Raw genomic sequence first — 12829 nt, forward strand, 5'->3', positions numbered from 1 at the left:
ATTCAATATCCTGGAACAGGAATCTTTTTTCACATTAAATGTTTTTGATCAATACAATTTTGAAATTTTTTTCATCCAGTCTACCTTAAAGAATAAAAGTCCAAAATAAACTCAGGTTGATCGTCTGTGTCCTTAAATCCGTCCAAATGAAGCAAAAACATGACAAACTAGTTTCTCTGGTGTACCAGTCATCGTTTAGAGCTCCCCAAGAAGAACAAAACCTTAGATAGATGTAGATCCCAACACCGACTCAAGTTAATAAACCTGGAGGGGCGTGGCTACTTTCAGGTAGACAACCCACAGCAAACACAAGAGTTCCTGCAGGGAAATTTGGAACGACCACAACCAACGTTTAAGCAGAATCCATCTTATTATTAATATTATCGTTTTCAACTCCAGATTAACAAAGTGACAACATCCTGAGGGTGACACCTGGAGGGTCACACCTGAGGGTCACACCTGAGGGTGACACCTGAGGGTGACACCTGAGGGTCACACCTGAGGGTGACACCTGGAGGGTAACATCAAGGTCAGAATTCAGGATGTGGTTAAATAATAAACAGACATGTTTGTTTCCTGTTCTACAACACGGACACCAACATGAGGGCTGTTAGAACAGCAGGAACAGCCCCAGCAGGTTTTACTGTCACTAACCCGGAACCACCAGGACCAGTGTGGGACACTGACACGTGGGGGGAGGGGATCTTCAGGTCAAAGGTCGACCACTTCACCTCTGCTCAAGAGGCGTCCCAACATCTCATCACGTTACAGTGTTATCCTGTCTTGTGACTATAGAGGAGCATTAATCCTGTAATCCAGCAGATTTACATCTAGATTGATGCTCATTCATTTATGATCCTATCAGATCAGTAATAATATCCTCCATCAAGCCTGAAGTCCTGAAGCACGAACAGAACATACATGAGTATGAACACGTGGAACCACTGAAAAAATCCTGAGATAAGACAGAAATCGCCAAAAACACAAGCTCAGTAAAACTCAGTAATATTCATTAATACTCAGTAATATTCATTAATACTCAGTAATATTTAGTAATACTCAGTAATATTCAGTATTATTCAGTAATATTTAGTAATACTCATATTCAGCAATTCTCAGTAATGCCAAGTAATACTCACTAATATTCAATAATACTCACTAATAAGCAATAATACTCGGTAATATTTACTAATACTCACCAATAGTTAGTAATATTCACTAATATTCGGTAATACTCATTAATATTTAGTAATACTCACAAATATACACTGATACTCAGTGATACTCACTAATGTTCAGCAATACTAATATTTGGTAATATTCAGTAATATTTAGTAATACTCACTGGGACTCAGTAATGCTCACTAATACTCATTAATATTTAGAAATACTCACTTGTACTCTGTAATATTCAGTAATACTCAGCAAATTTAGTAATACTCAATAATATTAATTAATACTCACTAACAATCAGCAATATTCAGTAATACTCAGTAATACTGACTAATATTCAGTAATATTCGGTAATATTTAGTAATATTCACTAATAGTCGTTAATAATCCCTAATATTTAGTAATACTCATTAATATTTAGTAATACTCACAAATATTCACTAATGCTCTGTAATATTCAGTAATACTCAGCAATATCCAGTAATACTCGCTAATGCTCAGTAATACTCAATAATATTTAGTAATACTAGCAGTCAGTAATGCTCACTAATACTCAATAATATTTGGAAATACTCACTTATACTCAGTAATATTCAGTATACTCAGCAAATTTAGTAATACTCGCTAATAATCAATAATAGTCATTAATACTCACTAACACTCAGTAATGCTCAGTAATATTTAGTAATACTCACTAATACCCAGTAATACTCAGTAATACTCCGTATTATTTTGTAATACTCACTAATAGTGAGTTATACTCACTAATATTTGGCAATACTCAGCACTCACTTATACTCAGTAATATTCAGTATACTCAGCAAATTTAGTAATACTCGCTAATAATCAATAATATTCATTAATACTCTGTAACACTCAGTAATGCTCATTAATATTTAGTAATATTCTGTAATATTTAGTAATACTCACTAATACTCAGTAATACTCAGGCAGTGGTCTGATGGTAGTGAACTCTGAAAGTTCGTCACATTCTCCTCCACTCTGCTCGGTACCATCAGCTCACTGGTTCCAACTGGATCAGAACAGGTGTTTGTGTTTCTCGTCCTCTCACCTGCAGGCCCACCCCTCCTGTTACCACAGCGTGCCTCTAGAGTGCGCTGTTGGCCGTCTGCGCTGTATGCTCCTGAAGCCGACCTGCGTTCGCATGGACTCCAGAAACTTCAGTAAGATGCACTGTTACCGGATCACGGAGACCTTCAGCCACGAGCCAGGTAAACGCTGTACCTGAAACATCCGAGATTCCTGACTCTGATGGCCCCTCCCCCACTCACTCTGAAGCTTTGATCTGTGACTCCGCCCCTCCTCAGAAACCTCTGATGACTGCGATCCTTCTGCAGCAGTCAAAGACCTGCAGCCAGCACCTGCAGAGTCAGGTGAGTCTTCTGCTTCTTTTCTTTTCTTGAAGGAGGTGTTTGGTCATGTCTACCTGTCTGCCTAAGCCCCGCCCTCTGAACTTGTGTTTGTTCTGCAGGAAAGCAGCTCCTCAGGGTGTTTGATGGAGACGACGGCGTGACCAGAGGCTTTTACCGCTTGGCGTCCATCTGCAGAGCGACGAGAAATGAGGAGCTAGTGGTTGGAAACCTGCTTACTTCTAGATACTCGCACACCTGCATGCACACCTGGACACGCACACCTGCACGCACACATGCACATGTTTGTACAGACTGAGGCAGGAAATCTAACCTCAACGTTTCCATATTCCAGGTTCAGACTGACAGGTTCAGATGAAGAAGCGTTCGTGGTTTTAGTTTGCAGAAGAGATGCTCCGTTTTCACCTGAGTGCAGTACCTGTGCTGTCTTGTAGGAGGCGGCTCTCAGGGCGTTCTACCTGCCTGGAGATCCACAGAACTTTGAGCTGCAAGAGCTCGGCGGTTCCCACAGCGAGGACATCAGGAACCGGAACGGCAGTGAGCCGGATAACCGCAACTCGCTGAAGGACGGCGGCGACTCCTGGCTGCTGAGGGCCAAACGGCGAGACACAGACGTCATCAAGGTGTACGTCAGTGTGCCCAGGTGAGCCCAAGACTTTCACTGATGATCTAAAGCAGAAACTTTTACAGTGAAGCAGAGAAGCTGAACAGGCTGTGATTTGAACAAGTTCTCCTACTACAAAACTCTGGAGGGTCTGAGAGAGCAAAAGAGTTCTTTAAAAAATCTTCTCTGCCTCGCTGTGTTTGCATGTTTAATTTTGTCCCTCCTGGCGTTCCATACCTTTGTGTCTCAGAGTGAGAGAAACGAATGTGAGCGTCTGCGTCTCCGAGGAGAGCACGGCGGCGTCCGTCATCGCAGAGGTCCTGCTCCAGCTGGACAAACAGGTGGAAGTCATGAGGTTCATTCTACATCCAAGAACCTTTCTTGGTTTTAACTGAAGAGAGCTTGAAATGTTCCTCAAATCTGTTGTGGTTGATTTTGTCTTTCAGGGTGAGGAGGTCTCGCAGCTCCGCCTCCTGGAGGTCTGCATGAGCGGGAAACAAGGTAAGAGCTGCAGGTGAAGGTGGAGCAGCTGCAGCTGCAGGTGAGCGTCTGTCACAGCCTGTGTCCGTCTGCAGTGCAGAGGCAGACGCTGAGCTCGGAGGAGAAGATCCTGGAGAAACTGCGGGACATCAGGAAGGTCGGCGGATCTCCAGAGGCGGCGCTGCAGATGACCAGCTGACGTCCGTCCTCACTCCGCTGTTCTCTCTCCTGCAGGTGTCACTGCGGCAGATGAACCAGACCAGGTTCTACCTGGTGGAGAACCAGAACCGGGCCGTGAGCGTGAACCTGCTGATAGGAGGACTGCCCCCCCTGCTGAGCAAAGAGCAGTACATGCAGCTGGTGCAGGAGCAGCTGGCAATCAAGAGTGAGTCTGTGCAGACGCTGCAGACGCTGCAGACGCTGCAGACGCAGATGCTGCAGACGCAGCGTCACCAGCAATCTTACTTCCTGTTTTCATCTCCACAGGTCACCTGGTCACTGTTGGGCAAATCTACAGCAGTCAAGGTGAGCCGTCACCATGGAAACCACCTGGTAAGGTTTATGAGTCAAACCGGACGGCTCGGCATCAAGACGGAGTTTCTGAAGTTTCCAGATTTTTTAGAACAGAAACTCTGGAAGTTTAGAGTTTGTAGAAACTGCACAAGATGCTTCAGTAGAAGATTCAGTGGATGCTTCAGCAGATGCTTCAGTAGATGCTTCGGTAGATGCTTCAGTAGATGCTTCAGTAGATGCTTCAGTAGATGATTCAGTATAAGCTTCAGTAGATGCTTCAGTAGATGATTCAGTGGATGCTTCAGTAGATGATTCAGTATAAGCTTCAGTAGATGCTTCAGTCGATGATTCAGCAGATGCTTCAGCAGATGCTTCAGTAGATGATTCAGTATAAGCTTCAGTAGATGCTTCAGTCGATGATTCAGTAGATGATTCAGCAGATGCTTCAGTAGATGCTTCAGTAGATGCTTCAGCAGATGCTTCAGTAGATGCTTCAGTAGATGCTTCACAGCTGCGTGTTGTCTCCAGGCGCAGCAGAGCTGCAAGTTTCCTGCTTCTCTGAAGCTGAGAGGATCTACATGCTGGCCAGAGACACGTCCTGCAACAACAAGTCGCTCAGCTGCCTGGTGGTCCCACTGATCCAGGTGGGTTCTCCAGACCTTCAGATCCCCGTCTGACTGGATCCAGAAATGATGCTTCAGTTTACAGCAGGAGGACAGACCTGCAGGTTCAGGGGGTTAGACTGAAGCACTTTCTGCAGGCTGAAACATGACAGAAGCTCAGATCTGGATCTGGGATACTTGAGGGACTAGAACATATTCAATATTCACACACACGTTGACAGATGAAGAGGAGATTACTTTCATAAAGAGTCAGATCAAAAAAACGTGTTTCCTGATTTCTGCCTTCAGTCTAACTCTAAATAAAACCTTTTCACTGCAGCACTCCACCCTTCCCTTCCTCAGATAAACAAACAGGAACGGGAAGACTGCCCCCTGCTGGTGTTTGTCAATCCGAAAAGCGGCGGTTTGAAGGGCAGAGAGCTGCTCTACAGCTTCCGGAAGCTGCTGAACCCTCACCAGGTCTTTGACATCTCCAACGCAGGACCTCTCGTGGGGTGAGCGGCTGCACGCCGAAGAACGGCGGCAAACGACGACCACAGAAAGGACTTCTCTGTTTGACAGTCTGGACTGTTGTCTGAATGATGCTCCAGCAGAACAACACAACTATCACAACACAACTATCACATCACAACTATCACAACACAACTATCACTACACAACCGTCGCATCACAACCGTCGCATCACAACCATCGCATCACAACCATGACAACACAACCATCACTACACAACTATCATAACACAACCATGACAACACAACCATGACAACACAACAGACACAACAACCATAACAACACAACCATAACAACACAACCATAACAACACAACCATAACAACGCAACTATCACAACACAACCATGACAACACAACAGACACAACACAACCATCACAACACAGAAATCACTACACAACCTTCTCTACACAACCATCACTACACAACCTTCTCTACACAACTATCACAACACACCCATAACAACACAATCATGACAACACAATCATCGCATCACAACTATCACTACATAACTATCACAACACAACTATCAGCACACAACCATCACAGCACAACTATCACTACACAACTATCACAACCATCACAACACAACCATAACAATACAACCATCACAACACAGGAATCACTACACAACCATCACCACACAACTACACAGACCTTCATGAACAGCTTCTCTCTGAACCCCCCTGACGTTCTCTTTCTGCCTCCCAGCCTCCACTCCTTCAGAGAGGTCCCCAGGTTCAGGATTTTGGTCTGCGGGGGCGACGGGACCGTTGGCTGGGTTCTGGGGGTTCTGGAGGCTGTTAGACACAAGCTGGTCTGCCGAGAACCGCCCATCGGCATCGTACCGCTGGGAACAGGTGAGGACCGCGGCAGCTTTGTTCCAGTGCTGGTCTGGTGGTTCACGGACTCATGCGGTCTCATCAGGCAACGACTTGGCTCGAGTCCTGCGCTGGGGGGCGGGGTACAGCTGCGAAGACCCCCACAGCATCCTGGTTTCTGTTGACGAGGCTGATGAGGTTCTGATGGACCGCTGGACCATTCTGCTGGATGCTCAGGACATGTCAGAAGACAGCAAGGACCATAACTATCTGGAGCCACCCAAGGTCAGTCCACCAGGATTCTGGAACAGACTTATACCAGAAGCTTCCTAGGACATTGTCAAAGTCATGCGTGAACTTTGTCCTCTTTCTGTCAGATTGTCCAGATGAACAACTACTTTGGCCTCGGCATCGACGCCGAGCTCAGCCTGGACTTCCACCTGGCTAGAGAAGATGACCCGGATAAATTCACCAGCAGGTAACCGGCCTGCAGCAGGAGGACTAGCTCTAGTCATAGATAGATGGATGGATGATGGATGGATGGATGGATGATGGATGGATGGATGATGGATGGAAGATGGATGGATGATGGATGGATGATGGATGGATGATGGATGGATGAATGGATGGAGGGATTGATGGATGGATGGCGGGATGGATGGATGGATGATGGATGGAAGATGGATGAATGATGGATGGAGGGATTGATGGATGGATGGCCGGATGGATGGATGGATGATGGATGGATGGAGGGATGGATGGAGGGATTGATTGATGGATGGATGGAAGATGAATGGATGGATGATGGATGAATGGATGGAGGGATGGATGGATGGAAGATGAATGGATGGATGATAGATGAATGGATGGAGGGATGGATGGATTGATGGATTGATGGATGGATGGATGATGGATGGATGGAGGAATAAATTAATGGATGGAGGGATGGATGGAGGGATTGATGGATGAATGGATGGAGGGATTGATGGATGGATGGATGATGGATGAATGATGGATGGATGGATGGATGATGGATGGATGATGGATGGATGGATGGATGATGGATGAATGGATGGAGGGGATGGATGGATGGATGGATGGATGGATGGACGATGGATGGATGGTTGGATGTCTGACGTTGTCCACACGTCTCCTCAGAAGACCCTCCTCAGTCGTGCTGGACTTCGATCCGTTTTTCTGCTTCTGGTTTCTTGATTTAAACGTCTCAGACTTTGAGCTTTTATTTTGAAGAGAAAGACGTCAGGTGCTGGGACTGCTCCAGCTTACTCAGATGTGGTCTGTAGAGGAACTGCATTTCCCATCAGCCCCTGCTCTGCGGTTTCCTCAGGTTCCATAACAAAGGTGTGTACGTGAAGGTGGGTCTGCAGAAGATCAGCCACACCAGGAGTCTGCACAAAGAGCTGCAGCTGCAGGTGGACAACCAGAGCGTGCCACTGCCCAGCATCGAGGGGCTGATCTTCATCAACATCCCCAGGTAACGCACACACCTGGCCCCTCCCCCAGGCGTCCCCCGCTCACCCCGCTCTCATGTCCAGTTGGGGTTCTGGCGCCGACCTGTGGGGGTCAGAGGTGGACGGGCGCTTCGGGAAGCCGCGCATCGATGACGGCCTGCTGGAGGTGGTGGGGGTCACCGGGGTGGTGCACATGGTAAGTCCAGAGCGTCGGCGGTGCTCCGGAGCAGAGCGCCTCACGCCGCTGTGTGTGCAGGGTCAGGTCCAGAGCGGTCTGCGCTCCGCCATCCGCATCGCTCAGGGGAACTACGTCAGGCTGACGCTGAGCAAAGCCACACCTGTGCAGGTGGACGGGGAGCCGTGGATCCAGCCCCCCGGCATCATCATCATCTCTGCTGCAGGACCCAAGGTGAGTCGTATGAGGTCATCGGGTCGCCGCGATGCAGCCGGTCCGTGACGGTTCTGACCACGTCTCTGCAGGTCCGCATGCTGAGGAAGGCCAAGCAGAAGCAGAAGAAGTCTTCATCCAACGTCAGAGACAGCCGCTCCGAGAGCCCGCCCTCCAGAGACGGCCATCACTGAGCCGCCGCGTCCTGGATCCTGGAGCTGTGGAGCGGAACCGCCGGGCGACCCGGAAGGAGGTCCGACGACGAGCAGCTGCTGATCCGTTAGCATTTACCTCCTGGTTACTGGAAGCTGAGAGCCGGGTTCCTCAGTCCGACAGAATCTCAGAACCGCCGTTCCTGCCGGTGGAAGTCCAGTCTTTTGTTCAATACTTGAAGGTTCATCTGAACCGGGCCGGGTCAAACGGACCGCAGCTCTCTCCTAAGAAGATGAACGACCTTCATTAAGCTTTCAAACGCTGACTGTAGTAATGTTCAAAGGTGAAACGTTTGGTGACCTCCAGAAACACCTGGAGGAGATCCAACCTGCAGATTCACCTGGAAAACTGACTTAGATTTTACTGACATGACAGATCGTCGACCGTCAGGTTGATTATGACAGATCTCCGACCGTCAGGTTAACTATGACAGCTCTTCGATCGTCAGGTTGATTATGACAGATCTTTGACCATTAGATTAGCGAGTACAGAGCTCTGACAGATTACCTATATTTGTTTTACCGTTAGATTAAATGTGACAGCTCTTTGACCATTAGATTAACTATGATAGATCTTCGACCATCAGGTTAACTATGACAGATCTTTGACCATTAGATTAGTGATTACAGCTCTTTGACCATTAGGTTAACTATGATAGATCTTCGACCGTCAGGTTGATTATGACAGATCTTTGACAGTTAGATTAGCGATTACAGCTCTTTGACCATTAGATTAACTATGACAGATCTTTGACAGTTAGATTAGCGATTACAGCTCTTTGACCATTAGATTAACTATGACAGATCTTTGACCGTCAGGTCGATTATGACAGATCTTTGACCATTAGATTAGCGATTACAGAGCTCTGACAGATTACCTATGTTTGTTTTACCGTTAGATTAAATGTGACAGCTCTTTGACCGTTAGATTAACTATGACAGATCTTTGGAGAACGATTCCATCCCCTTAGATTCTAAATGTCTGGTTAACTCGATGCTCAGAAATCCGTCTCTCAGGATATGAACAGAATCTAAATCGTTTTTACCAGTCAGGATTCAGTCAACAAACGTTTTACTGAAACTTATGAAGAATTTTAGCTGAATGGCTCTGGAACTGACCAATCAAAGGAAGCTGAATCTTCTGAGGGGCGGAGCTTGTAAACCGCCATTGATTTTACCGAACTATGGGGTGGGGGTTAGGTGGTTATATTCACAGCAATGATGACACTGATAGGCTGAAGCCGTTTGAGATTTCAGAGGATCACTGACAGGATTCCGTTACCATGACAACCTTAGCATCCCGTCAGACTGAAGACGGCTCTGCTGTCCAGGGATCAGCCTGATCTCCAGATTAAAGTGTAGATCTCCTCCTGGGATCAGTCTGATCTCCACATCAAAGTCCAGATCTCCTGGGATCAGTCTGATCTCCAGAAGAGCATCTCCCTGAGGAAGGATTTGACTGTTTTTCTCTGTGGTCTCTTGGATTGGACAGAGATCTCGTTGGATTCTGAATCTGTTAATAGGAAGGTTTTTGACGTGGCCTAACGAATCTGTTTTGGCTGTAATCCTTTTGTTTCTCTGGTTGTGGCGTTTTGGTGCTGGAACTCGACTGTTTTAGGTCCGGTGCTTCTGAAGCTTCGGCCAGTGTTTGGAACCGCGATGAGCTCTGCCTGTTTGGCACCAGGGGGCAGCAGTGAGCGGATAAACAAACCATCAGGTTTTCCTGAAGCTCTGCAGTCTTTTCTTCCTGCTTGTCTTCACCAGTAGATGCCTTTCCTTTCCTTTCCGTTCTTTTCCCATCACAACGCACACAGATGTTGGGGGAGGGGCACAGACAGGAAGTACTCCCTTTCTAGGGTCAAATCGTTTTGCTCTGCATAAATGTTGGTTTTGGGGATTTTACTGAAGTTTAGTTTTTATTTAGTTGCCCCCCAGGTCCTAGCTCCTGCCCTGTATTCTCAATCTTTTAGTTTGATTCAGTGAAAGTCTGGACCGACTTTTGTGTTAAATTGTGTGTAAACAAAGACACAAAAATCAAAAGTGATGTTTAATGATAGTTTGGCCCCGCCCTTGCAGGCGGGACCTCTTGTCCATCAGTGACACTGCCATTCACTCTGTGATGTTGCTGCTTTGATCTTCTCTCCTTTGTGTGTGTGGCTCCGCCCCTTGGGCTCCATGTGGGCGGGGCCTCGCTTCAGTGCACTGAAATGATGGTGTGGTGCCGCTCTCGTGCCTCTGGACGTCCTGCAGATGTTTTAATGTTTGTACTCACAGGTCTTAGATGACATGAATATTTTTGCAGACAGAAGCTGTTTTTACCCTCAGCTGTTTCGTTAAACTGTAAATTGCACTAATTGTTGGACAGATTCTCGTAGATTTAATGTTTGGACTCATGCTGAGCTAAAGTGTCATGTCGGTGTAGATGTTTCCATGTTTAAAATCACATTCAAATAAAAACTAAACAGCAGAGACTCCAGTTCCTGTGAAAAGTCTGCAAAAAACATAATCCAGACCATCTGAGGATCTACCTGATCTACCTGGACCCGCCTGGATCTACCTGGATCTACCAGACCCACCTGGATCCCCTAAAAGGAAGAGAAGTTTTCAGGAGAGTGAAATGTCTATGGATGAATCGGTTAAAAACTTCACTGAATATTTCTTTCATGTTAACTTCAGAGAGATCTGTTTAATCCTAACAAGATCTACATTTCTATACTGATACTTTTTCATAGAAGAATAAAAACATCCTTCAGGGTTGAATCTGATTCAGGAAAAACAGTTTTTTTCTGTGTCAGAAATTCTTACATTGTAGCTTTTTTCTAACCTCTGCTGTGGATCCATCCAGAATGAATGAAAGTCCTCACAGAAATATCGTTTTTTCCCTCAATGTTTCACTAATTCTCACATTTTAAAAACTGAAGATGGAAAACGATTCTAGCCTGAAATAAAACCATCGTTTCATTTCTATTCATCCTGTAATATAAACGGTCTGTTTTTAAACTCAAAGTTCTCCACGTTCTTATGGATTCTGTTTACTGTTTGGGGTTCTGATGGTTCCGGTTCTGTTGCCGGTTCCTCTGCGCCTCTCTCCGGTTTCTGCTGCAGATTTTTCGCTCAGAGTGACACCTCTTCACTTTACCGCGCTCTCTGTTTCCTTTTACGTCACGGGGAATTTCCAAGAGGAAGGAAGTCACTTTATTCTCACTTCAGCGCGCGCCGTGTCACCTGCGCTCGCGCTCTCCTACGCGACAATATCTCGCGCACATTTTGCTGCTCGAAGCTGCAGGCACGCGCTCGTGTCGCGTGATGACGCGCCGCCGTTAGAAGAATCAGAAACCCGGACCGAGGAAATAAACAAATGAAAACATGAGCGCGAGACTCTGAGGTGAAGCGGAACGAGAACCCTCACCTGCTGACGTTCACCTGAGCGGAACAGGTAAGATAAAGACCCGGGTCGGAACCGGCCGCCTCACTTCCATTCACTTCCTTGTTCTTAACTGTCGTTTCGCGCGCGGACTTTACCACAACAAAGAAGTAAAAGGACAAAGACGCGTTTATTTCAGAGTTCGTTTTGTTTTTAAGAGCGTGATAGTCGCGCGCTCGCGGCAGTACGGCAACAAAGACCAACCACAAAGAGTCTGACCGGAAAACGAGAGAAATGAGGGAAATTCGCGCGCTGTCGCGCATTAACGGGAGGCGGGATCTCCGACTCTGAACCGGACCGTGAACGCAGCTGTTTGTGTGGACGAGCCCACCGAACGGCCCGCGAGACCAACACGGGGTTGGGGGGTTGGGGGGGTCTACAGGTTGTGAAGAACGTCAACAACGAGCCTCGCGGGCACGCGCAGAATCAGTTAAACACTTTTAAAAATCGGTATGAAGAATAACCGAGGACATTTAAAATAAATTAAAAAACGACCCTGGACGAAGCCCCGCCCCTCCACGATTGTTTACTAACAAACAGCTGGTTTGTTTATCTGCAGCTGTTTGTTGTTCCTGTTTGGCTGTCAAAGTTTTGAAGAGATTTATTTACAAAGTGTATTCAAAATGGAGCCGTCCGTCACTTCCTGTGATTACCTGCTGATGGTGACGTGTTCCTGCCTGCAGTTTGGAGGAGGTTCTGTCATCATCGTTCTCTTCTTACATGTTCCTGCAATTAAAGCTCAAACCGTTAGAACGTTCAGGTTCTCATCTCAGCAGCTTCTGTTCAGAACGTGATGCAGACGGACCTGACACCTCCACACCTGCAGGTGCAGCGTCTTCTCAGCTTCTAGGTGCAGTCACTGCAGTAAGGTATCTGCGTGAATGCAGTCGTAGCGTCAAGGCGTCTGCATCATTGCAGTCACTGCAGTAAGGCATCTGCGTGAATGCAGTCGTAGCATTAAGGCGTCTGCGTGGATGCAGTCGTAACATCAGGGTGTCTGCGTGGATGCAGTCGTAGCATCAAGGCATCTGCGTGGATGCAGTCGTCCCATAAGGCGTCTGCAAGGATGCAGTCATCGCATCGACGTCTGCGTGGATGCAGTCGTCGCATCAGGGTGTCTGCGTGGATGCAGTCGTTGCATCTGGGTGTCTGCGTGGATGCAGTCGTCCCATAAGGCGTCTGCGTGGATGCAGTCATCGCATCGACGTCTGCGTGGATG

At 47.0% G+C, this 12829-nt stretch overlaps 2 protein-coding genes and 1 long non-coding RNA gene across 4 annotated transcripts in view; 2 read left to right on the plus strand and 1 right to left on the minus strand.

Moving 5' to 3' along the window:
* LOC112137893 (diacylglycerol kinase theta) overlaps window positions 1-10653 on the plus strand; it is an 18173-nt gene extending 7520 nt beyond the window's left edge. Inside the window, exons 6-23 of one of the 2 annotated variants that reach the window (XM_024260431.2) lie at window positions 2252-2405; window positions 2502-2567; window positions 2666-2766; window positions 2999-3207; window positions 3419-3509; window positions 3615-3669; window positions 3744-3805; window positions 3883-4033; window positions 4135-4173; window positions 4690-4805; window positions 5127-5278; window positions 6005-6153; window positions 6221-6399; window positions 6492-6592; window positions 7463-7609; window positions 7671-7782; window positions 7843-7995; window positions 8067-10653. In XM_024260431.2, coding sequence (XP_024116199.1) covers window positions 2252-2405; window positions 2502-2567; window positions 2666-2766; window positions 2999-3207; window positions 3419-3509; window positions 3615-3669; window positions 3744-3805; window positions 3883-4033; window positions 4135-4173; window positions 4690-4805; window positions 5127-5278; window positions 6005-6153; window positions 6221-6399; window positions 6492-6592; window positions 7463-7609; window positions 7671-7782; window positions 7843-7995; window positions 8067-8168 — 2139 coding nt within the window. In that variant the 3' untranslated portion in view covers window positions 8169-10653. The remainder of the gene's footprint in view (window positions 1-2251; window positions 2406-2501; window positions 2568-2665; window positions 2767-2998; window positions 3208-3418; window positions 3510-3614; window positions 3670-3743; window positions 3806-3882; window positions 4034-4134; window positions 4174-4689; window positions 4806-5126; window positions 5279-6004; window positions 6154-6220; window positions 6400-6491; window positions 6593-7462; window positions 7610-7670; window positions 7783-7842; window positions 7996-8066) is intronic. The other variant, XR_004948553.1, reaches the window with a different exon arrangement.
* A 65-nt stretch (window positions 10654-10718) lies between these two features.
* On the minus strand, window positions 10719-12823 carry LOC112137904. The gene is made up of 3 exons (XR_002917662.2): window positions 12416-12823; window positions 12264-12336; window positions 10719-10771 (listed from the first exon to the last, which is right to left on the minus strand). It is a non-coding gene; the product is annotated as an uncharacterized LOC112137904 (long non-coding RNA).
* The window catches only part of nfkb1 (nuclear factor of kappa light polypeptide gene enhancer in B-cells 1), a gene marked incomplete in the record, with an annotated part of 25646 nt that continues 24174 nt past the window's right edge, over window positions 11358-12829 (plus strand). Inside the window, 1 exon segment of the mRNA XM_036213996.1 lies at window positions 11358-11622.

Source organism: Oryzias melastigma, linkage group LG10 (assembly GCF_002922805.2).
Source record: "Oryzias melastigma strain HK-1 linkage group LG10, ASM292280v2, whole genome shotgun sequence".
NCBI classification, from domain to species: domain Eukaryota; kingdom Metazoa; phylum Chordata; class Actinopteri; order Beloniformes; family Adrianichthyidae; genus Oryzias; species Oryzias melastigma.